Genomic DNA, 25110 nt, shown 5'->3' on the forward strand with positions numbered 1-25110 from the left:
GAAGTAGATCTGAAATCCTAATCCTTAATGGGCTTAAGCTACTGTTTGGGCCGACTTAAAATTATGCAGATACGATTTCGATTGATCGGGCCTGTTCTTCGATCGATCGAACTAGGCAGAATATGAAGTCTTCTTCCTGCAGCTTGTATGTTCTTGAATCTTGACTTGAATCACCTTGAACATTGTCTAATAAAACCTATAGACTCTAAGATCTATATCTAGACAAGCTTGTGTTCACGATTTGCCAATTGTTGTAAACATTTAGAACCTAACAGTTTACATACATTGTGCTTATCTTTGATATTTATATGCTGATGTATGTCTTCTTCACTTACCTTTACATGTGTTGTTTCTTTTCTTTCTTCATACACATGTTTCTTATACTTGTATGCAAAATATTATTTCTGTTTCACACTAAGATGCCTTGATGAGTTTTGTTTAAAGTGTTTCAGAAATACAGGTTGTCAAAGTCTACTTTCCATAAACTCTCTTCTTGCAAAGTTTTTCAAGAGTTTGTGCTAGGATAGATTTTATTGTATTCAACAAGCGACTATGAGTTGAATGATTTATGATTTCTCTCATATGTTCATTTATTTATTGTGGTTTTGTCACGAATTGCCAAAAGGGGAGATTGTTAGGACATATGTGATTCACATGTTAGGAACATATGTCACTATTTTATGCAGTTGGCTAATCCTTTGACAAAACGCACCTTACTTGTATTTAGGTAGATTTAGGATGTGTTTAATACTTCAAGAAATCTTGTTTCAAGATCAAGTGTTGAAGTCATCAAGTCTGTCCAAGAAAAACAAGCTGAAGTGCAAAATCATTAAATCTCGACACTTGCTCGATAGCTCCTCGACACCTGGCTATCTGTCGAGATCTTCAGCTGATGCTTATCACAATCTCGATAGCTTCTCGATAGCTGGTCGATAGCTGCTATCTGTCGAGGTTACGGGAATTCAAATTTCTGTTTTTGGGCAAGGCTTTTGTATTTGTGTAAGGTTTCTTTTCTCACAACCCTAGACCTATATAAGGCTTATTTTAGAGGCCGTCACATAAGAGAATACAACGAGAACATATGCAAAAAGGTGATTGATGCCTTATTCTCTCTGAAAGAAGTTACTGCGTCTTTACACCTTAGGGTTTTGTAACCAAGTGCTTCTTGATCTTCATTGTTGATGAAGTGAAGAACTTTGCAGCCAACATTCTTCTTCCTCAAGTTGGGGAGTGAGTCACATACTGGGATTTGTGCAAAGGAGTTAGTCACGTACTAGGATCCGTGCAACAACAAAAAGGGTGGCGTTCATATATTAAAAAGTTCAGAGGTTTTGAAGCAGTAAAAGGTTTCTACTGTGAGTTCATCTACAGGGATTGTAGAGTCTAGGGACAAAGGTTTTGTACTAGATTTGAAACTTCTCTTTACTATAGTGAATTATTTTTCGGGAAGGTTTCCCCCCAGGTTTTTTACTGTGAAACTGGTTGGTTTCATTGGTTTTCCTGGATCATCATATCTTATCTTCTTTATTTTTCCGCTGCATGATTTTGACATGATATTGATGTTTGTTTGTTATTAACAAGGTTTATTCATAATTAATTGGGTTTAAAACTTGTTAATTTTATCAACCGGGATCTAAATTTCCCATCAATAAAGAGTTCATGTAAATAGAAGTCGTGAGATTTATTATTCAATTGACAATCATTAGGAGAATAATAAATCTCATAGCGATCCAATTCAATATGTCTTAACTCTTAAAACATATCAACACATTAACTAGAAGTCTCCACTTCCATGATCAAGACAAATCATCTTAGTTGATATGTTATAGTCTTCGCAGATGAAACACCCAAATTTCATCACTAACTATGAACTAAAATTCTGAGTTTACAAAAAACCTGTAATTTATATCTTCTGTGACTTTTCACATAAATCACATACAATACATCTCTTGGACAATATGATAATGTCCAAATATTCATGTTACCGTTATTTTAGATAATAATAAAACAACTTTATCAATCACAATATTAAGTTATACATAATGTCATACATAATATCATATATAGCATCATACAATAGGATTTAAGGGCACTAATCCTAACAGGTAATACATCCCTTAAATGCAAAATCTTTGAATTTGAGGGATGCTCTTGTCTAAGGTGCCATAGCTTACTGATGTCACTAGAGTTCATAGTAAAATTGACAAAGAATGTATGTATGGGAAGATGAAAGGAAGGAAGAATAGATTCCAAGTGTTTGAGAAGTTGAATTTTGTAGCAAATGGAGCCTGTTATGAACCTCACCCACACCTATTTTCCTCCAGCATGTAAGGTCCTATATGAAGCAAAAATTTCATAGTTTAACAAGACAACATTGGAGATTTTGAGTAAGCTAACATATAATAAATTGACGGAAATTGTAGGCATACATAGGACATTTTCAAGAAAAAGGCTGGATGAAATTCCAACAATTCCTATGAGAATTACGGTAGCTATTTCACCATTTGGAAGTTCCACACCACAATGCTTAAAAAATGTGATAGTGGTAAGTGTAGTTACAGAATGCACAATGTCTTCTGTAGCCCCAGTATTCACACCCCAAGTATCTCCCCCATATGCATGTCTACTAACCACATTTTTCAGAAAATATCTAATGCCTAAAATCACAACTGAAATCGAGACTATGAAAGTTCTGCCAAGAAGGAAAATTACCTTCGATAGAAGTGGAGTGAGTGGTTAGCTGAATTACATTGTTGATCATGTCAGTTTCTTTATTAGTGAAAGCAAAATTGCTTGACTGAATCTGAGTTCCCAGCATAGCCAAGAACAGTTGACATTGCTCCTGAGTGAATGGGAATGAAGTAGAAGCAAAACTAGAATTCTTTTCAACTTGTTCATCTTGAAGATTGACTTGGTGTACAACTGAGGAATTCTTGCCCTTTGGCTTGAAGCCGGGAGGGTAGCCATGGATCTTGTAACACTTTTCAACAGTGTGACCCATCATTCCATAGTGATTGCAAGTGGGCTTTTCTTTCCCCTTAGAGTTCTTGTTATTTTTATTTCTTGAAGAAGAAGATAACTCAGTAACTAGGGTTGATGATTCCACATGAGGACCTGAATTGTTTCCCACAATACAGTGCATTTTTTCCTTTAAGAGAGTGAATTACTATCTGCAAACCCAATTCAATTTAAGTCTTTGAAGCTTGCCGTAGGGATTGTGTTATTTCTATTTGTTCTGCTTGAAAGAATGATACTATGGATTTTTTTCCCTCGAATGAGAGCAATTTAGGAAGCCTCCACATTGTCAATGATATCACAATTTATATCTCTTGCTTTTCCATCAGATTCCCAAGTTCAAATTCTCGAAACTCCTCTCCCTCTCCTTCCATGCACCCGTTTGTGTCAAGATCATGACAAACAGAAATCAAGTATGAGACAATTTGAACCAGCAGTGATTAAACAAAAGCAATCAGGGCAAGCATCAGTGGTTGAACGAAGGAAATACAAGTAGAAGATAAACGGCAGTAGCATAACTCTAAATTGACAGAAACGACATGTAGTTTTAGCTCATTGTACATATTTCTTTAGTGTTTAAACGTTCCACACGTATCAGAGTTAGTTAGGCTTTCTGTTATTTCTGTTTTGGTAGTTTTGTTAGTTAAGTTAGTTGCTCTGTTTTCTGGGCTTGTACACGACTTGTGTATATAAACATTTTCTCTGGTAATTAATGAGATTGAGGAATCATTTTTCACCAAATAAATCTTTGATATTCTGTCCACGGGTACTTCCCCAATCCATGCGGCATGTTTTCTGATACGCTCCCAATATATAGACCATTCTGGAGTGGCTTCTCCGCAGTAGTTAAGGCTGTTGGCGTAATTACCCTTGCTGTACTACCGGCTTGATACCACTGGTTGGCATCGTTTATGCTTGTGAATAGGACAGTGTCTGATTTGTATGTTGGAGACCTGGCTAGTGGGAAGGTTGAAATATGGAATAAGATAATCGTGGAGGGGTTTTGTTAGATTCTGACTCAGTGTCAGACATGGTTGGTGGGAAGAGTGACAGAATGGAAAATTTTGTTGTTGGTCGATTAAAGACATGCGAAGATGAGGAGGGAATGGTAATGGAAACACTGGACCTGGCTGGTGAGAAGAATGACATTTTAAGTGCTTCGTGGGATTCTGAACGATGTATGGTGGGAAGAGTGATGCAATGGAAATGGAAAGTGACGAGTGCTCTATTAGTGATTCACTTCTTTCTTCATTAATTGTTGGACTACCAGGGTCTGAGTTGTTATTGCTGGCAACAAATTCTGCAACCAAAAATCACACAATACAAAACAATAAAAATTACATGGTATTAAGTTAATGTGATTTTCTTCTAACGCGAAATTCTTTGAAACTTTACCTGGATCAACTTGGTTCTGCCGCATACCAATGTTGGAGATTGACACAGCTAAATTGGGAGAGAGAGAGACAGAGAATTGGGTATCAAAATAGTGTGTTTAAGGAAAAGAATGACAAGGAAATTTCCCCTTCGCTGAAGAGGTTTTTTCCGAGCGACAAAGTGCATTTGATAGCTTTATTTGTGAGTCAAAAAAGTGAGCGGCTTGGCCTTTATTTACTTGCCGACAGAATTCACATCTCGCTACGCGGTCTCAATTGCTGTACACTGTACAGTAGGGCCATACTTCAATTGGGTTGTTCAGTTTTCACCATAGATTGACTCTAATGGCTTGGGATTTTCAATTGCTTTTTTTGAGTGTGGTAATGCTGAAGCTGTTTAGAGCCTTACAGCAAGGATGTTCTGCCTTTGTGCTCCGTTTGGCCATCTCATAGAGAAAACTCACTATCCGGTTCAAGGAATCCAACTTAGTCAATTTGTACAAGTAATTAATGTAGCTTTGGCGGCTGATGTCACTGTTTGTTAAGCAAGTTATCCATAAATTTCTAACTTTATATCAAAAAGTATTCCCATATTTTCCATTTTCTAATGAGTTTCTGTAATTTCTTATTTGCCACCAACTTTGGGCAGCTCTTGGAGAGTCATCTGTACCTTGGGTTTGTGCAAACAAGGTACTGTTGAAAAGCTTATAAGATTATATTTATTACAGTACACAATTTTCATCAATCAGATGTCTAAATCAAAATTATTGATGAGGTAGAAATAACTAAACTAAAGTCCAGATGTTTAATTGTTCAAATTGAAAATACAAGAATCAAATTGACACTCACTTTAAAGTCATGGGTGACCTTTATATAAACCCCTTTAAAGAGAATTGCGTTTGATAGCTTTATTTGTGAGTCAAAAAGCGAGCGACTTGGCCTTTATTTACTTTGCCGACAGAATTCACATCTCGCTACACGACCTCTATTGCTGTACCCTGTACGGTAGGGCCATACTTCAATTGGGTTGTTCAGTTTTTACCATAGATTGACTCTAATGGCTTGGGATTTTCGATTGCTTTTTTTGAGTGTGGTAATGCTGAAGCTGTTTAGAGCCTTAGAGCATTCTCATCAAGGTTTGCAAAAAATTTAGCATTTACCATCTCAAAACTCATTTTTGTAACATATAACACCTTACTTTTTAATACAACCTACATCAAAACTTCTAGTTTTTTTTACCATTTTCATTTAAATAATTTTTCTTTATTATTTTTCAATAATTTTTTTATTTTTCCTCTCTATCGTCTGTCTCTCTCTTTCTCACAGCACCGCCGACACCACACTACCAACCACCCACCACCCATACCACAACCACCACTAACAAAAAAAGAAAAAAAAAATCACAGCAAAAACCTCCACATCCACGTCCACATCCACCCACAACCACCAAATCCACTCACCACCACCAACCACAGCAAGAGAAAAAAAAAAAAAAACCCTCCACCATCGCCGCCACCAACAAACCCACTAGCAGTGAAAGCTTCTCCTCTCTCTCAAGATCGGCTTGTAGGCTTCAGATTGCCGTGGGATTCAGATTGTCGTGGGCCGTGGGTGGGGTTCAAATTGCAATGGGTGGCCGTGGGTGGGTTCAGATCACCGTGGATTGCTGTGGGTGGCTTCAGATCATGTGTGTGGCTGTGGGTTGGTTCAGATCACGAGTGGCCATGGGGCCGTTGCTCACCGTGGGCCGCCACGGTTTGCTTGCCTTGGGCCGCCGCGGTGATGGTCAGTGGCTAATTTGGGGTCAGTCACAAATTAACCATGGGTTTGTGATTTGGACGGTCATTGACTATCAACCATGGGTTTGAAGAGAGAGAGAGAGAGAGAGAGAGAGAGAGAGAGAGCTCCACTTGAATAAAAAAATATATATAAATTTTACAATTGGTGAACAGTGCGGTCTCAAATATGAGACCGCACTGTTCACCAATGCCAAAAATTCTAGCATTTGAAAACCTTGATGGAGCAAGCTTTTGGGTCAAAAATGCTAAAAAAAAAAGCATCTTTTGGCATATAGAACCCTTAATAAGAATGCTCTTACAGCAAGGATGTTCTGCCTTTGTGCTCCGTTTGGCCATCTCAAAGAGAAAACTCACTATCTGATTCAAGGAATCGGACTTAGTCAATTATGTAGCTTTGGCGGCTTATGTAACTGTTTGTTAAGCAAGTTCATATCAAAAAGTATTCCCAAATTTTCCATTTTCTAATGAGTTTCTGTAATTTCTTATTTGCCACCAACTTTGGGCAGCTTTTGGAGTCATCTGGACCTTGGGTTTGTGCAAACAAGGTACTGTTGAAAAGCTTATAAGATTGTATTTATTACAGTACAAAATTTGCATAAATCAGATGTCTAAATCAAAATTATTGATGAGTTAGAAAGAACTAAACTAAAGTGCTGATGTTTAATTGTTCAAATCGAAAATACAAGGATCAAATTGACACCGACTTTATAGTCACTAGTCGTAGACTCACGCATTGCATGAGATAAATTTTTTTTTTTTTTAAGGTGATCTTATTAAATATATTTGGGGTAATAAGTAATAACACTCTCTCATTCTGTTTATATTAATAATTGAATATTTTAAAATATTTTAAATTTATTTAAGAATCTATTTATAAATGTTTAACCATGGTTAGTAAAGACGCTTCTCATAACTTTAGAATTAAAATACAAATTTATAAAATACCAAAACATTTGAAATGACAAATCTCTCCATAACTCATTGGGAAAAGAAAAGGGAAAAAAAAAAAGAAAAGAAAAAGCAAAAGACATTACTTAATATTTTGAAATACATTTTAATTTAAAATTTTAAAATTAAGGATAATTTTGGAACCTACCTTAAGCACAAGCAGGTTAGTATACAATATTTTAATATTAATTTCACAAAGTTTGGTCAAAAAAATGTAAAAGATGAAAATATTTTTTCCTTTCAAGTTTGAGGTAGTGTCATTTCCTTAAGCCTCAAGGAAGAGGAATGTAATTACCCCTATGTTATTATTATTGTACATGTTGTTGTTGTTGTATACATTTTTTTAACCTTTACATATCTTTCTTTTAATGTGAATCTTTACATATATCTTAAGTAAACTTTATATATTCCACTTCTTTATATGTGTAAAATCATAGACTACTACTTCATAATGATGGTAGCTAATTAGTTTTATCACTTTTTTTTTTTTCATAATTTCATTTATAATGTTTTTTACTATTATCATATATTTACTGGCTAATGATTTTTATAACAAAGGTGTCAAATGAGATGTAGCATCGTTTAATTTATTAGATTTTTAAATGTAATTGTTTATGAAGATTATATTTACACACACACACACACACACATATATAAAGTTAAATGAAATGTCAAAAAAGGGATTTTAAAATTTTCTAACTTTATTTCTTATGTAATTTCTATTATTACATGAGAACATCTCCTTTTAGTTATGAATTAGAGTTTGATTAGTTTTAAGTTTAAATATATTGCTATGATTGTTTTAATTATTGATTCAATATTTTAAGTGAATGTAACATTGATTTTATTGCACTATAAAGTTTTTATGTTCTCCATATTGGTCATATTTATTTTTTATTTTTACTTCTCCTTACAACCTCTTTGTTTTCCAATTAATAGTTACTAATTGACATTTGATCTCTCTCTCTCTCTCCTCTCTCCATAGCAACCTACTGTTTTCCAAAATTTGATGATGATTTTATTGCATTAAATATGCATTGTAGTTTTTTTTTTTTTTTTCATTTAATTTTGCTACCCTTAAGTTAGTATATCCATAACTATTCTTTATATTATATTTGGTTTGATATCCTTTTTCCTTTTTTTCATTTAGTGTTTCCCAATTGGCATTTGTTTTGTATTATATTTTTCCTTTGATGTATTGAGTTTGAGAATGAGTGTGTCCCTAGTATTACTCCACTTATGAGGACACTTTTTTTTATTGAATTTAAGTAAAATTTTTAATTTTTAATTTTTTAAAAATAAAATGGAGAGGAAAATATAAATAATTTAATGATATGGAAGATGTGGGAGATGAATAGTGATATTAAGCTAGAAGGTAGTGGGGAGATGAAAAGATAGAAGTAAGGAAAAAGCCTGGACAAAGTGTAAATGTTAAAAAACAAAAGTACAATTTTTAAGGATAATTTTATTGATTGAATTAAATAAAATATTCCATGTTTAATTATTAAAAATAAAAAAAGAGAGAAAATATAAATAATTTAGTGATGTGGAAGATGTGATTGAATTTAATGTTGAATAACATAAGATGAGAAGAAGAACAAAAGTAAAAAAAAAAAAAAAATATATATATATATATATATATAACAATAAATACCAATAAAGAGAACATTGCACATAAAAGATTTTTTTTTTCTCATAACTCTAATTAAGATTGATGGTTTTTTTTTTTTAATATGTGTTTTTGTATTGTGTTTTTCTAATTTCCCATTAGAAAGTCTTTTCTTTCCCTTTTATACTTTTGATTGAATTTTGGTTTGAATTAATACTTAGTTGTTTTAAGAAATAGGAATTTGAATATGCCTACCAGTTTTTTGACTAATAAATTATTATAAAATCTATTTTTTATTTCTTTAGTTTTATTTTAATTTTGGTTAAGTTAACATTGTAATTTTGTGATGATTTTTTATTATTATAATAATTTCCTTATTCCTTAAGAGATGAGTTGTATATTAAGCAAATGTAACACACTACAACAAAGTTAGAAGAATATGGTTCACCTTAAAAAATTAATGAAATGAACAAAAAAAAAATATATATATATATATATATAAATGATATATTTGTAGAGATAGAAAGATTTTAAAAAATAAGTGTAAAAGTCTTTTCATTTTTTCTTTTCTTTTTTTTTTCTTTTTTTGAAAAAAAGACAATGCTTGAAGTAATTGTTACTTTTTATATATTACACTTCATTGCATAATATTTATATTCCCACACATTGCGCAGGTCTGGGGCTAGTTTCCTATAAAAACTAAATGATTCTACAGGTCTTCTATTGGGAATAAATTCTAATCTTAGGTTGCTAAATGCAAATGTAGTAGAAACATGGTGAGAGAGAATAGTGGGCTGTGCTCATCGTTAATGTAATAAGCATGTGATATGATTGTGGGCTTCCTTTATAGTAGGATCTTTTGTTGCTCTTAGAGCAAACAAAATGATGCCTTATCCCCACCCAAAATGTTTTCCTATAATGATAAGCTTTATATTTTAACCTCTAAGAAATGCAATGCAATGGCCAAATGATATGCCCCTTTAATATATTGTCTCTAATCAAATAAACAAAGGCTCCTATCCCCTTTAGGTATAGGTTTATACGGAATTCAATTGTTTTCAATTTTTTTTCTTTTCTCTATAAGAAAGAACCATCAACCTTAACTAAAGCAAAAAAAAAAAAAAAAAAAAAAAAAAAAAAAAAAACCATCAACATTAATTAGAGTTATAAGAAAGAACAAAAATAGGATAACATTTAACAATTAAAGAGAAAAAAAAACAATTTAAAAAACAAATCTAAATGGCATTTACCAATGTGGAGTTTTAAAGAACTCTTGGGTTACCTAGAATATAATAGAGAAAATAAAAATGAGACTAATACTAATTCTAGGAAACATATATAGAGAAATAGAAATAAGGATGCTAATTAAAGAACATTGGCAATACCATCAATTCCGTTTGAAGCTTAATCATAGCTCCACTAATTTGCTGACTTTCAACTTTTGGCTGGTATATATTTAGGCATTCTCTAATGTTGTAAAATTCCTCATTGTCTGGTTTTACTTGAATTACGGCAAACTACCCGATTAAATTAAGTGAGAAAATGAGCATAATGATTCTAGTGTAGAAAAAGAAAAGAAAAGAATCGATTCCCAAAGATTAGTAATTTGGCGTAAATAGAAGAATGTATAATAAAATTCATCAAAACATTGAGAGAGAAAGAGAGAGAAAACCTTTTTTTGAATTCCAGCAAACTGCCCAATTAAATTAAGTGAGAAAATAAGCATAATGATTCTAGTGTAGAAAAAGAAAATAAAAGAAACGATTCCCAAAGATTAGTAATTTGGCATAAATAGAAGAATTTATAAAAAAGACAGACAGAGAGAGAGAGAGAGAGAGAGAGAGAGAGAGAGAGAGAGAGAGAGAGAACCTTTTTTGTGAGAGAAAACCATGCATAGAATGGAATAGATAGTTACAAATTTATAGTAAGAGAGTGTGAATAAGAAGAGACAAAATAAAGGAAAGAGAAGAGAAAGAAGAATAATAATATTTATGTAGAGGGTAGTGGAGAGATGAAAAGAAGAAGAATAGTATTTATGTAGAGGGTAGTGGGGAGATGAAAAGATAAGGGTAGAGAAAGATTAGAAAAAGTGTAAATATTAAAATAAAATAAAAAGTAAATGTTAAAAATAATTATAGGAAAATTGAAAAGAAAATGATAATGGGGTGGACGCTGATGTGGCTTAACTAGAGCGTAGCAACAATAAATGCTACATTTCAGCTTTTAGATATATATAGATATAGATGGGTGACTTTTGTATAAACCCCTTTATTTTAATAGGGGTAAACCTCACAAATTGTCTACAAGAATGCTAAAGAGGCTATAGCTTGTGTTCTATACATGGTCTATTGGTCTCTAATATCTAATTCCAAATTAACAGATGACCCATTTAATACTAAAAATATGTTCCCCTCCCTGACTATAAGGATTGGGTATATGATATCCACCTTCTTATTGCTATATATATATATATATATGTTTGTGTGTGAAAGGGCATCAAAGCTAGATAACAGTTCCATCACTACAAAACGCGGGGGTATTAGGCCGCAGTTTTTTGGGCCGCGTTTACAAAAAAGCGGCCATAGAAGTACTACAACCCCGTTTTTATAAAACGGGGCCTAAAGACTCTTCCTAAAGCCCCGTTTTAAATGCGAGGCCATAGAACGTGTTTATAGCCGCGTTTTATGGAACAATGGCCCCGTTTCACACGCGGCCAGATATGGTCGCGTTTAAAAAACACGGCTCTAGGCCCTTCCCATTTTAATATTTTGGCAAACGTTTTTTTTTTTTTTATATGTTAACTAGAGTCGCGTTTTATACACGCGGCTTTAAATTAGGTCTGAAGCAGCGTGTTCTAAACGCGACTCTAACTATGGTCTAAAGCCGCGGGTTTAAAATGTAGCTTTATCCAAGGATTGGGCCGCGTTTTTAAAACGAGGCTTCAGGTTTTGCCTAAAGCCACATTTTAAAATTGTAGCTTTAGGCTTTGTATATATACAATTTTGTCAAGCCTCCATCTCAAGACCCCGATCTGAATTCTTACAAACAAGCCTCCAGAGACGATCTCAACCCTCGGTTCACCCTCCATTTTCGATCTGAAGCCCTCACCCTCACCTTCCATCTCTGGTCTCACCCTTACCCTTACCCACCATCTCCGATCGCAACCCTCACCCCCGCCTTCCATCTTTGTTCTCACCCTCCATCTCCGATCTAAAGCCCTCACCCTCACCCTCCGTCTCCAGTCTCACCCTCACCCTCCATCTCCGATCTAAAGCCCTCACCCTCACCCTCACCCACCATCTCCGTTCTCACCCTCACCCTCCATCTCCGATCTCAACCCTCGCCATCCAAGCCTCCATATCCGATCTCAACCCTCACCCTCCATCTCCGATCTCAAGCCGACACACCCCACCGTCATCGCACAGGCAAAGTCCGTGCCTCGTGTCTCTCTCTCTCTCTCTGTGAAATCAGACAAAGCTGAGAGAGACTCAAATCCGATTCTGCAAGGTACACTTTCTCTGGCTTTTCATTTTCATAGAATTTTTTTTTCTATATTATACCCATGGCTGACCTCAACTTTCTTGCTTGCATGTGGGTCTCTCATGATGTTAAGCATTCACATCACAAGGGTCACCGAGGACTGACTTTGAGTTTTGGAAGACTTTGTGACCGGTGAGTTTGAAAAAAGTTTCAAATACGGTCTTGTTTTACTGTTTGGCTACATGTTGTTCCCGGTGATTTAATGTTGTGTCTCTGTTGAAAGTCCGGTTTTGTTTGGTTGGTGAGATTGACGAAATTTTTTAACGTGATTTGGGTATTTTAATGTGATTTTTCCAAATTATATTGTTTAGAAATTTTTTCCTCTCATATTATTTCTTTTCTATTCATAATTATATATTTTCTTGGATCATGAATTGGGATTGAATCCTCACTTGTGCAAGAATTTAAAAAGTGACAAATTTTGTGCAATTTGAATCAGTGATATATTTTTCTTTTTTTTTTTGGGATTTGTACGTGTAACTTTTTTTTTTTTTTTTTAGCTTTCTTTATTTTTAAAAATTGAAGAATTTATATATGAGATAGCTAGGCCCCAAGAACTGGTATGCTTTGTAAAGATTAAGCAAATGCCTGGGGAAACAGATTAATTATATATTGTATAGAAAGTCGGAAATGACTTAAGGCTTTAAAATTATATATCAATGAAGTCATGGAATGTTTGGATATTACGAGACCCTTCTGTGTTTTCATTTGCATCACAGTTTGATGAACTCAATTGTAAATTTCTCCATGTACAAGGAAATTGAAGGAATTATCATTTTGTGAAATAGGTTGAGGTTCTCTTATTATTACGCCATTTACTTTGAAGGAATTTCTCCATGCATAAAACAATTAAATATTCTCTGACTAAATAGTAGTAGTGAGAACTTAAGGTATGCATGTTCCTATGTGTACATCGAATATTAGTGTAAGGAGGACAGGAAGTAGCACTAAGTAATCCAATTAATTGGGAAAAAATCACCCACATACACATACTTCGCATTCAACATATGAACCCAAGCTTTGTCTTGATTTGTTGCTAGTGACCAGCCAATCTTTGGCTAGTAAAGCTCTATTAAAGTCTTCCATTCTTAGCCCCAATCCACCATACTCTTTTTGGTTTAAAATGCTGCCACTCCAAGATTTTGGAGCTAAGGTGTTGCTGTTACCTAATCCCTCCCCACATGTAAATTTCCTCAAGCAAGCATTGATTGATTCACAAACAGATTTAGAAAGGTATACTAGAATGTGAGCTCATCTACTTTTCTGTGAGCTTTTTAATTGTATTAATGTGCCTATATGATATGAAAGTGGGCTTTGGCATCTGATTATTTGACACACAATCTCAACTCCCAATAGTTATGAATCAAGGAAAACTATATTCATACAAAGCTACCCATATAGGAAATCAACGAAGCACCATAACACTTATACAGTTGAGATTCACACCATCGTCATCATCTAAACAAACCAAAGTTTCTGAACTATTTTATCACACTATATCCACATCTCTAACTACCTTGAAATTCCAGTACTTGGGGACTTTTAACCATGAATTTAGAACTTATCAAAAGGGTGGGAAAAAAAGAAAAGATCTATGCCTCAAGCCAGAATGCAGCAGGGTGATATTCAAAGTATTTAGAACAGAAAATTATATGTGCTGAATTCACTAATTGAACCTTTAGTCTCATGATACCAAGTGAAGTAATAATAGTTATGAGAAGGTTGCCACAAAAATCAATGTAAATTGGCTTTATTTATTTATTTTTATAAAGGCTATTTTCCAGGATGGTTTCTCAATCAACCAGTTCAAATCATTTGAACCTCACAACTCATAACATTGAACAGTGTGAATAAAGAATGTGCTTGAGTAAACCAAAATAGAGCTCCAAAGAACATATTTATCCAACTTATCAATAAGGTATCTCCCCAATCAATCCACTATGAACCAATTGAACCCCAAATCTCAACACCTGTGCATGCCTTACCCAACTGCATCACAGCACCTATGCATCAATGCATGAACAAATCATTTGCATGTTCATGGCATTTCAAGTGATCAAAGCCCTAATCTAGCATGTGAAGAACAAACAACAAACAAAGCATGAAAGTAAAGACATATTAGTATAGAAAACTGAGGCAAACAGAGACATATTAGGATAGAAAATTAGGGTTTCTAGACATGATTAAGCTGAGGTGACAAGTAGAGAATCTGTTATGCAATCACATAAGAAAATTTAGTAATTCAAGGCTTTATGTAGTAATCTTTTAATATATATATATGTATATATATAACCGAAGCCTTTGGTAGCTCCACAATTTTAGTGCCGTGGAAAAAAAAAAAAATTATTCTTTTTAGTGTTTTATTATATTAGAATTTATAAATTTAACTCCCCGATCAGGATACAATAATACAACTCCCTCATCAGCCTTCACATCGCCTTTTTTTTTTATAATTCTTTTTAATGTTTTATTATTATATTAGAATTATCAATTTAGAACCCTAATACAAGTATACAACTCCCTCTTCAGCCTTCACTTCTAAACCCCACAACCTCTCTATTTTCTAATATACGCTAGCACCCCAAAACTCAGATCCTCCCACCGCTACCACCACCATGGATCATCGCCACTGAATTGATTTCTCTTTGCCTCTCCATTGTTGCTCAATCCAGCCCATCATATTCTATGTTGGCAAATTATTTTGAGTTAATTAAAACATGTTTTTTACTCTCCTTAATTTCTATTTATTGCTCTCTCTCTATCCGCTTCAATTTTTCATGGAATTTTGTTAGTTTGTGGCTGTGGGTTGCTCTAGATTTAAGTTTTTTTTTTTTTTCTTTTGCAGATTTCCACGTTTTCTTCTTCTTCCTTTGTTGTTAAATCTATGGCAAAGAAGAATCATGAAATTTTTGTAATTAGATTTTCTTTTTCCCTTTTTTTTGTATGCAATTTTTATTGGATTTTTGGTTTCTTGGGATTCTTCCATTTGGTTTTAATTCTGGGTTTGTTTTAGTTGATATATAGTGTTTTTCCCATCTTCATTTTACATTGGTTTGGATTTTCTTTTTCCCTTTTTTTGGTTATGCAATTTTTATTAGATTTTTGGTTTCCTAGGATTCTTCTATTTGATTTCAATTATGGGTTTGTTTTGGTTTGATATATAGTGTTATTGTCATCTTCATTTACATTGGTTTTCCCTTTTTATAAATTATTATAATCTCTGGGTCTTCTAATATGATAGCCTATGGAATGTTATGTTGGGGCTGCTGCTATTTTGGATTCTGTGGGAATTTTTTTTGAAGGTTGGGGTTGGTTAGTATAGTTGTTTGAGATTGCTAAACATGTGTTTGATAGAATGCTCAGGTGTTTGTTCTCTGATTCTTCTTTGCCAATTCATTTGTGGTATTTCTTGAACAAGTTTGGAATGCTTAGGTGTTTGTTCTCATATTCATTTGTAATATGCCTTTTGTTCTCTGTTTAAAAGAATTTAGCTACAAGAAATTACAAAAGGCTATGGTTTGATATATAGTGTTATTGTCGTCTTCATTTAAATTGGTTTTCCCTTTTTACAAATTATTATAATCTCTGGGTTGTCTTATATGATAGCCTACTGAATGTTATGTAGGGGCTGCCGCTATTTTGGATTCTGTGGGAATTTTTTTTGAAGGTTGGGGTTGATTAGTATAGTTGTTTAAGAGTTATATAACTCAATTATATATGATTATGCAAGATGGGCATGGGATTAGATATTATAAATTTGAGGCAAAGATTCAAAGAGATGGTTAAGAGAGACTTAACAAATAGCAAACTTTAATGAATACCTCTATCATTATGCAAAATCAAAAGGCATATTACAGATTTTTAATCTTTTGGCTTCATAACCGACCTTGCCTATTTATGTGGTGTCATAGTACCTTTTAATTGGAGTATGTACATGAAATCTTTTAACTTCATAACCAAACTTGCCTATTTATGTGGTATCAAAAATACATAGGTACCTACAAAAACCTGATTTTATGTTTTCAATTTTTAGGCACAAAGGAGCTTGCACAGGCCTTGAGAGAAAAAACAACCCTTGGTTATATTGATGCTAGTGTTGCTGCAACATGGTACTCTCTTTTCTTTTTAAAATTCTCTCTTTTCATTAAGTGTTGTTTTTCTTACACGTACACAAGCTGTTTGATGAAATTTGTAAGTGATTTTTTGTTGTTGTTCTAGAAGTCATAATACATGGAGAGTGGTAAGGAGGAAGATAAGTAGGGAATGTGATGCTGTGTTGTTGATTTAATTAGGGTGAGATGTATTTGTTGGCCTTATTTTCTCAATGTCATTTATTGTGTGATGTAAAAACATGATTGTCATTTTTTTTATGCATTTTCAATTGAACCAGAATGGATTTTTTTTCTCCAACTTAAATGAATGACTAGATTTTATGTACTGTACCTATTCTTCGAACTTGCTTTCAAGTTTCTTATGATTGTATTCTTTAAGAAAACATGTACATACCCAAATTAAAAGGTAGACTCTAACTATTTGTATTAAAAATTCGTTGTTTTTTTCCTCTTGGAATATACTTTTAAATCCTTTATGAGATTTTGTGTTACCAACATTTGCTATAGCTCAGTTTGTTGTATAGTTTATAGTGGTGGAACTACTAAGTGTGTATTTTGGTTTCGACAATGAAATGGTTGGTTTGAGATCTCTAAATGTGAGAAGAATTATCTGCGAAGTTGTGAAGTTTTGTTTAATGGTGGGGAGCAGAATTTTGTGTTGGGCAGGAAGCATAGGCAACCACAAAATTTCAAAGGGTGGTTAGAGATGATCACCTGGAATGGAAGTGGTGGCTGGATGGTATGGATGATAATCATGACATTGAACTTTCCACTGAGATGTGGTTGATTTTGTTTGTTATTGTCGTTATAATATCTATATCCAATGTTGTAGTGTAGATATTTACACACAATTGTTATTTGATAATAACTGTTTGTTATGAGATTCTTCTCTCTTTATCGGTCATTATATTCTCTTGATAGCTATTCCCTTTGGCTCTTATCTTTTAACTTTATTGTGGTCATGTAGAGTTTATTTATTAGCATTTGTATGATAGAGGAAGCTTTCAATAAATATTTTTCATTCTTTTACCATTTTTGCAATAATTGTTACGCAGTAGATTAATTTTCCTTCAATGTTTGATTTCATTTTAAAATAATTTTAGTTGACTTTTGTTAAACTATTCCGTGCATCACACAGGTTAGCTACATCAACATTATTTAAATAAATAAATAAATTCTGAATTTATATTTCTAAAACACGATAATAAATAAAAATAAAAAAATAAAAAAAAAACAACACAAAATCTGATTTGATATTTGTAAAACCCAATACATAAAAGCAGACCCCTTCTCCTTACTCCTAAACAAAGACCCACGGCCCATTCAGGCTTCAAAGTCCTCCATTCTGATTCTCCTTCTCAAGCTCACTCAGCATTCAAATACAAAGAATCTGCAACTGAAGGCAGGATTCTCTGATGAGCAAAATCTGAACCCAAGGTAAGAATTTAGATTCGCTTTCAATCGAAGACCTACTTACTCTGTTATTATTTTCTATATATTGCTCTCTCTCCACTTCAATTGTTCATGTGGGTGATCTACTTTTAGTGTTTTGGGTTGCTATGGCTGAATGTTTCTCCTTAGCGGGAGGAAGTTTTGGTATTTAATCATTTTGATTTAACTTTGATCTTATATTTCAGATGGGTTATTTGTTTTTTTTTTTTTTTTGTTATTAATATGAGCCTTTTAGCGTACCAATTACTTGCATTGGTACCAATTAATGAATTTCCAATAGGTTTAATTCTTTTTCTTGGTGATAGGTTTCAAATTTGCTACATAGAACGTTTGGTCTTTGTTTTCCTTTTTGTTCTTGAAAAGATATAATAATTTCATTGTTAGATGATAGTTGGAAATATTTTCAAATTTTCAATTATTCCAGAAATTTGATTTTCCACGTTCCAGGGATGAAGAAGATCAAGATTTCAAAGGCCAATTTGATGTAAGTCATGGCTTTTGTGATGGGTGGAATTCGGGAAGCCTACAATGATATTTAAATCTTTCAATGGTATCATATACATAATACCAAGTTTTGTAATTTTATATTCCCAGTATTTGATATATTGTTTTAACCAATCCAGTTGATTGCATTAGTTGCGGTGGAGGTTGGCTATTATGGTCAAATTGGAACCAAATGCATGTGGATGAAACTCTGAAGTTAGTAATGGATTTGGTGCAAATAACTTGTACACTTGCTATGGAATATATGGAAGCTTAGAGAAATAATCAGTCTAGATAGCCTGTAGAAGGGTGTACATGGCCTTTGTGGATTTGGGGGCTTCAAGTAGTTGAGGTAAAGTGTGAATTTAAAAGTCTAGTAAATGAAGTAAAGTCAGCTAGACCTAACAATTTGAGCATTGGCCACATCCTTCCTTAATGATGTTAGACTACTTCATAGTTGGTTCTTCTATTAGGAATATATTTTTCTCTTATGGCTTTCCTTGAACAAATGGACCAACAGAGAAGATAGCATGTGAAGCAAAGAACTGGCTGGGTTTTCTAGACAATGATGTATTGGATGGAGGAGCGCCCCCATGTATTAAGACTCTACTAAACAATGATGTACCTGCTCAATGAAAAAAAAAAAAAAAAAAAAAAAGACAACAACAACCCAAACATATTTGTAGCATTTTTCAGTGGAATTTCTTGCTTCCTTTCGGCATTTTTACTATAGTGTTACTCCAAAAAATTTTAAATCAGATTTTTTTTTTCTATTAAAAGTTGTGCTATTACCCCAATCCATTAAAAATCACTACTCATGTTTTAGTTTTAAAGTTGTAATATCTATTGGACAATATAGTATTTTATGTTTCAATGCATTAATATTGTTCCTTTTTTAAAACAAACAAAATTGTCATATTTGAATGATATCTTGAATAATCACTAACTATATATAGTATATTATTAATGTCATCTCTTATTTGTAAGCATTTCATTTAATTATATAAATTATTCCAAGTAAAATAAAATGAAATGAAGATTTGAAATAATATTTTAAATTGCCATAAATAAATATTCAACATAAACTAAAATTAATAGAATTTTGTTTTTAAAATCTTAGTTTCAATATTTTTCCGTGCATCGCACAGGTTAGTCACTAGTAAACTCAATTCGGATGATTTCTTTTCGATTTGTGAATGATGAAAGTTTATGATTTACCTAAATTATAGTGTGATATACCAAGTTATTTTAGACAATTTCCTTAATCCTCTCATACTTTTAAGGTCTATTTTGGAAGAGAATGATGGGTGGAAAAAGTTTATAAATTGAGAGCTCACACACTGAAGAAGCCACAATATTAGGTTATATGTCTTTAGAAAACTTTGATACTTGGTCTTACTACAGTTTGACAGTATTACAATTTGATGGTGGGCATGATATTCCATGTTTATTTCAGACTTTTTGATGTAGGATAGAATCTAGAATTTTTTTTTTTTTTAATAATTTAAATTTTAGTATTTTTATGTTTAAAAAAAAAAACGTTATTTTAGGTTTAAGTGATTTATTTACTTGTTTTTTGGTGCCTTTAATGCTTTTCAAGTCAAATTTGATTCTTGTTATGATTAGGTATTAATTAGGAGTTATTAAAATATATTTTATTATCTGTCAAGTTTTACAGAGCCCTTAAATTGGCCCCTAAGTCTGTACACATTTTTTAACAATTATTTGATCAATAAAATTCTGACTTTTGTCTTTCTATTCTCTGTGGATTCCAGACCCTTTCTCTTTGTGGATTCAAGAAACCCTCGTGAGATTGAGGTTATTTTCAAAAGCAAATGTGTTTTGTTTCTTGTTTTCTAGAGGTAGGCATGTTTTACTTTTTGATGCTTCCATGTTGATAATGCCTTAAAATATATACTTGTTATATATTTATGTGGGCATTATCTCCTTATCATTATGCTTAATTTGTATAAGTAAGCCATGACTTGCATTAATCCCTATTATTTATCTTTACATAATTTCTTAAATAAGACGTCATTCATTGCATGTAGTTTTCTACTTCCAGGAAATTATTTGAAAGAGATAAGTTTACAAGAGTTTCTGAGAGAATGGAGGCCAACTAGAATTAAAGAGGAGCTAAAGGACCATGCTTAAATGTCTAAGGAGGTGTAGCTGGAGTGCTTAGGTTGTTTACCATGTTTGAAAGCTTCAAATAAGAAAAGAAATCAAAGAGGCAAAATCTGAAATGAAAAAAAAAAAAAAAAAAATCAGATTTGAGCATTGATTAGTATTTTTGGTGTATCTCTCTCCTCAAAATTCCAATTGACTCAAGGCTAGATGGGTTGGAACCATGACTTAAATATATACAAAATTCCAGTTTTGAGTTTTTCAAAATTCACAATTTTTGAAGGCTGAAATTAACTCACAATTTGCTACTGTAAATTTGGACGAAAATTAAATAGTAAAAATTTTATTTTCTTTGGAAACTTTTATGTTAGGGTATTTGAAAGGAGGTTGTAGAGAACGAATTTTGCAAAGAAAAAACCTTTTATTTTCCTTTCTCTAATGGCAGCCAAAACTCTTTGCTAGGGTTAAGGGTTATATTTCTTCTATACGGTATGAATATTCAATGTGATTCTTGTTAATATTTTAGACAATGACATATTTAATTTTTCAATTAGATTCCTTTTGATGTATTAGTTCTTCCATACTTTCAATAACTTCAATAATGTTTTTCTTATTGTTTAGATGAATTTCTAATAGTTTCAAATAGAAATCAGGTTTTAAAGTGAAAAGGTTTTTCTAAAAACTATTCTTGAACTATCTCAGTTCAACCGAATCATAGGTTTTTAATTATATAAGAATAATCAATTAAGAAATATATATTTTCTTAGAACACAAAGAATTTCATATCCATATAGGGAAACACCTCAATGCCCTAATATTTACAATATTGATTTAAATCGGTTTTTTATTATTCTTGTTAACAATCACCAAGCAAAAGTACTTTTCTTCCAAACCCAAATTGTTGTTTAATTATATTGTTTTTTAATTTACCCTACTCCTTGTGGTTCGACCTCGATACTCCGAGAATTATATTGCTACAATCTCTTGCACTTGGGAGTGAGCAAGCACGCATCCCACATCACTTTTGGGTATGCTATTAAGTAATGTGTTCCCCTTTAGTGCTTCTTTTAGATACTATTTATCAATTTTATTATATTATTTACCTCATTCGATGCCTTTTTTGTTGCAATGTATGATAAAAAATATTTCAAAGTTATTACTTGAATACCAAAAGAAAATTACAGTTGTATGGTTTTTAGTAATTTTTTTTAGCAAGTCAATGTCATTAAATTTTGTGATAGGTGATCTGCAAGAATAGCAAACTCACAATCCTATCATGTAATTCACAACTTAAATCACAAAAGGTATCCATTCATGATTAGAGAATAACTACCAAAGGCACAATTGCAATTTGATTCTACACACCAACTTGGAATCTCATTGAGTGCCTCATTTAGAACCTATAGTTTATCATTATATAAGCATTACAAAAAATGTATACACGCACACACTCTCAAAGAGATATTATCATTGTCAAAAACATTAGAACATTTCTCCTTGCATCCTCTCAATTTGGCTTTTGTTTTTGTTTTGTTTTTCCAGGTTCGAGAAGATCTTATTAGCTCCAGAAAATTTTTGCAGCTTAAACCCATTGGTCAAAAAGTGATACTTATTTAAGTTCTAAAGAATAAATCTATTGAAATGGGGTTATTGGTCATCTTGGATGGATTTTTGGAAAATTTCATTGATAATTGAGAAGTGGTTTCTAATGCAATATATGTATAATACAATTGGTTAGATAGATTAGGCAATAATCATTGTGAGTCATCAAAAATACCTCTATTTATAATCATTATAATGATTCTTAGTTATTTAAGTTGAATACCTCTATTTATCCTAGCCAGGGACTAATGATTTATTATTTAAAGATAGCAACATATTGGTAATTTATTAAGAAATTGACATGCATGATTTAAGTTAGATAAGTGACTTGGTCAATTAGGAATAATTAGTCGCTAATCCGCGCGATGCACAAGAAAGCTATGGAACATAAGATGTTGCATATTTTCTTATCTTAATTTAAGATACTATTTCAAATCTTCATTTCATTATATTGTAGCTGGAATAATTATTCAAGATATCATTCAAATATGTTTTTTTTTTTTAAAGAACAAATGTAATAAATTGAAACACAAAATACTATATTGTCCCATAGATATTACAACTTTAAAATAACAGTTGTAATAATTTGAAACATAAAAATTGTCTTTCAACCCAAATGTATATGAAGTTTCATTCCACATTGTTTGTGTAATATCTACGGTACAAAATACTACATTAGTAGTCTCATAGATATTGAAGCAACCAATATACAAATATACTTTGTAACAACATCTAAGAGGAGCAAAAGAAATAAAAATATATATACACATTGTTTTGAACTATTTATTCATCTGAATCAGAGTTCAACCGACTAAATTTAATACAATGGTTTTCATATATATATGTGTGTATACATACACACACACACACATATATATATATATAAAAGTATTTACTTGTTTTCTATGAGACTATAGAGAGGGAAAATTCCCGACCTATCACAAGCTGACACGTCACACTACCAAATCCAAAAAATATAGCCAATTACAAAGCGCCACATATTGCTACTAGGTTTTGCTATCACTATTCAGAAACCAATAGAAATTTGCCAAGTGTCATGCAAAAACCAATCACACATCAGCGCACATGTAAGCGATGACATAAGCGGACCAATCAACCTCTGCCACATGTCACCAATCAGACTCCGCCACGTGTCGCTTACCTACCCCTAAACTCCTATAAATAGAAGCCTTCCTAAGGCATTTGGGGAGATCTAGAGATCTGGAAGGAGAACACCAAGCTATCTGAAGCACTCAAAAGTCCAGAAGCTCTGCCGGAACCAAGCTCTAAAGCCTCCAAGAACTTCAAGAACTTCAACTTTGAATACAAAGAACATTCGAAGAGAAATCATCCAAATCATCCGCCTAGATCCAAAAGTTTGCAGGAATCAAGCCTAAAGTGTCTAAAAACATCAACAAATCACAAATCAGTGAAGCTCTACGGATTCAAGCCTCTAAAGCCCCGAAGAACTTCCACCACAAAACCTTCAAATACGAAGAACATTCAAAGAGGAATCATCCAAATCATATTCCTAAATCTCAATGTTCACTGGAATCAAGCTCAAAAGCCTCTAGAAACCTCAACAAATCACAAATCAGTGAAGCTCTACGGATTCAAGCCTCTAAAGCACCGAAGAACTTCCACTACAAACCTTCGAAGATGAAGAACGCACCAAGAACACAAAGAACATACGACGAACGTGAAGAACAAAGGATTTCTAACAAGCTCATAGTCAGAGATTCATTGTAATTCCATTTCAACAATCTTCGATCCATCCCTCAATCAATTTGAAGGATACGTTGGTGTTCAAATCAAAATCACATTACAACAAATCCAAATTAACAAATCTTTCAAGGAGATCGAATCAGAGGATCACTCTTTTGTAATCACAGAGAATTGTACCACACATTCATCAATACAAATTCATATTTGTGAAACTATTTTTACTTGTTTGATTTATTTCGAACCAAGAAATTTAGTCGTCCACATATTCTGGCATGCCCGGTAGGACCTCTCTGCCTCTCATCTCATTCTCCTTCAAAGAAAGAAATCTTCATCATCTTGCTACCAACTCAAATGGCCTCTAGCAAGAACATCCAAGCTTCAACAGCTACTTCAACTAAACTTGGTACGGCTACCACCAACAACTACATTGGTGTAATCAATTGTAGCTAACCCAAAGCAAATAATCAACTTCAATCTCAATCAACCAAGGAAGCCAAGGTCCAAACAATCATCTCCTTAGACCCTCTTGCAAGAAACAAGGTCATCAACAAGGATGTCTCCACCTTGGAACACCTCAAGTATGGGGGCAAATCCCCTTCTTCCTTCACAAGAAGTTGGTCACACGATTTCTCTCCCATCAAAGGGAACCCAAAAGATGAGATTTCACGTGCTCACTTCAAATCACTTTCTTCTCCATCATCTTGGGAAGTTGTGTCAGTCATGATGACTAACACCTTTACCATGGAAGAAAAGATTGTTGAAATGGAACAAAAGGTCGTCCTTCTCACAAAAGCACTTGAAGATAAGGACCTCCAAATTGCAACTTTAATGAACAAACTCGAAGTACAAGATCTTGGTGAATCAAGCCATGGTCATAAATTCACATCCGCAAAGGATGACGAAGGGAGAGAAATTGAAAACACTCCCCGACGAGAACAATCTACTTCAGTTGCTTCGTTATCAATCCAACAATTACAAGACATGATAACAAATACCATCCGAGCACAATATAGAGGTTCTTCTACAAGTTTTCTCACATATTCAAAACCCTACACAAAGCGCATCAACAACATGAGGATGCCAAATGGGTATCAACCCCCCAAGTTCTTGCAGTTTGATGGCAATGGAAATCCTAAGCAACACGTTGCTCACTTTGTAGAAACTTGTGAGAATGCAGGGACTCAAGGAGGCCTACTTGTAAAGCAATTTGTCCGTTCGCTCAAAGAAAATGCCTTTAATTGGTATACAGACTTAGAACCCGAGTCAATCGACAATTGGCAACAACTCGAAAGAGAGTTTCTTGACCGATTCTATAGCACGCATCG

The 25110-nt window shown here is 33.2% G+C and overlaps 1 protein-coding gene and 1 long non-coding RNA gene across 15 annotated transcripts; one reads left to right on the forward strand and one right to left on the reverse strand.

Moving 5' to 3' along the window:
* Nucleotides 1-3508: 3508 nt before the first annotated feature.
* Nucleotides 3509-5028, reverse strand: LOC136067431 (uncharacterized). Its single transcript, XR_010628926.1, has 2 exons — nt 4411-5028; nt 3509-4315 (listed from the first exon to the last, which is right to left on the reverse strand). It is a non-coding gene; the product is annotated as an uncharacterized LOC136067431 (long non-coding RNA).
* Nucleotides 5029-11655: 6627 nt separating this feature from the next.
* LOC112007245 (uncharacterized) lies at nt 11656-20943 on the forward strand. 14 transcript variants are annotated; one of them, XR_010628895.1, is made up of 8 exons: nt 11662-12251; nt 12358-12416; nt 16318-16393; nt 17680-17833; nt 18273-18332; nt 18485-18683; nt 20107-20193; nt 20397-20943. XR_010628895.1 is itself a non-coding variant. In XM_065773267.1 (6 exons), exons 3-6 carry the CDS (start codon nt 16372-16374, stop codon nt 18473-18475), a joined length of 240 nt encoding a protein of 79 aa, XP_065629339.1. In that variant the 5' UTR covers nt 11660-12251; nt 12358-12416; nt 16318-16371; the 3' UTR covers nt 18476-19000. The 14 variants fall into 14 exon arrangements, 5 of the variants coding, with proteins under 5 accessions (XP_065629339.1, XP_065629335.1, XP_065629336.1 ...); XR_010628898.1 differs by lacking the exon at nt 20107-20193; XR_010628896.1 differs by lacking the exons at nt 20107-20193; nt 20397-20943 and adding an exon at nt 18852-19000.
* Nucleotides 20944-25110: the final 4167 nt, after the last annotated feature.

The sequence above is a fragment of the Quercus suber genome, unplaced genomic scaffold, assembly GCF_002906115.3.
Source record: "Quercus suber isolate HL8 unplaced genomic scaffold, Cork oak 2.0 scaffold_72, whole genome shotgun sequence".
NCBI classification, from domain to species: Eukaryota; Viridiplantae; Streptophyta; class Magnoliopsida; order Fagales; family Fagaceae; genus Quercus; species Quercus suber.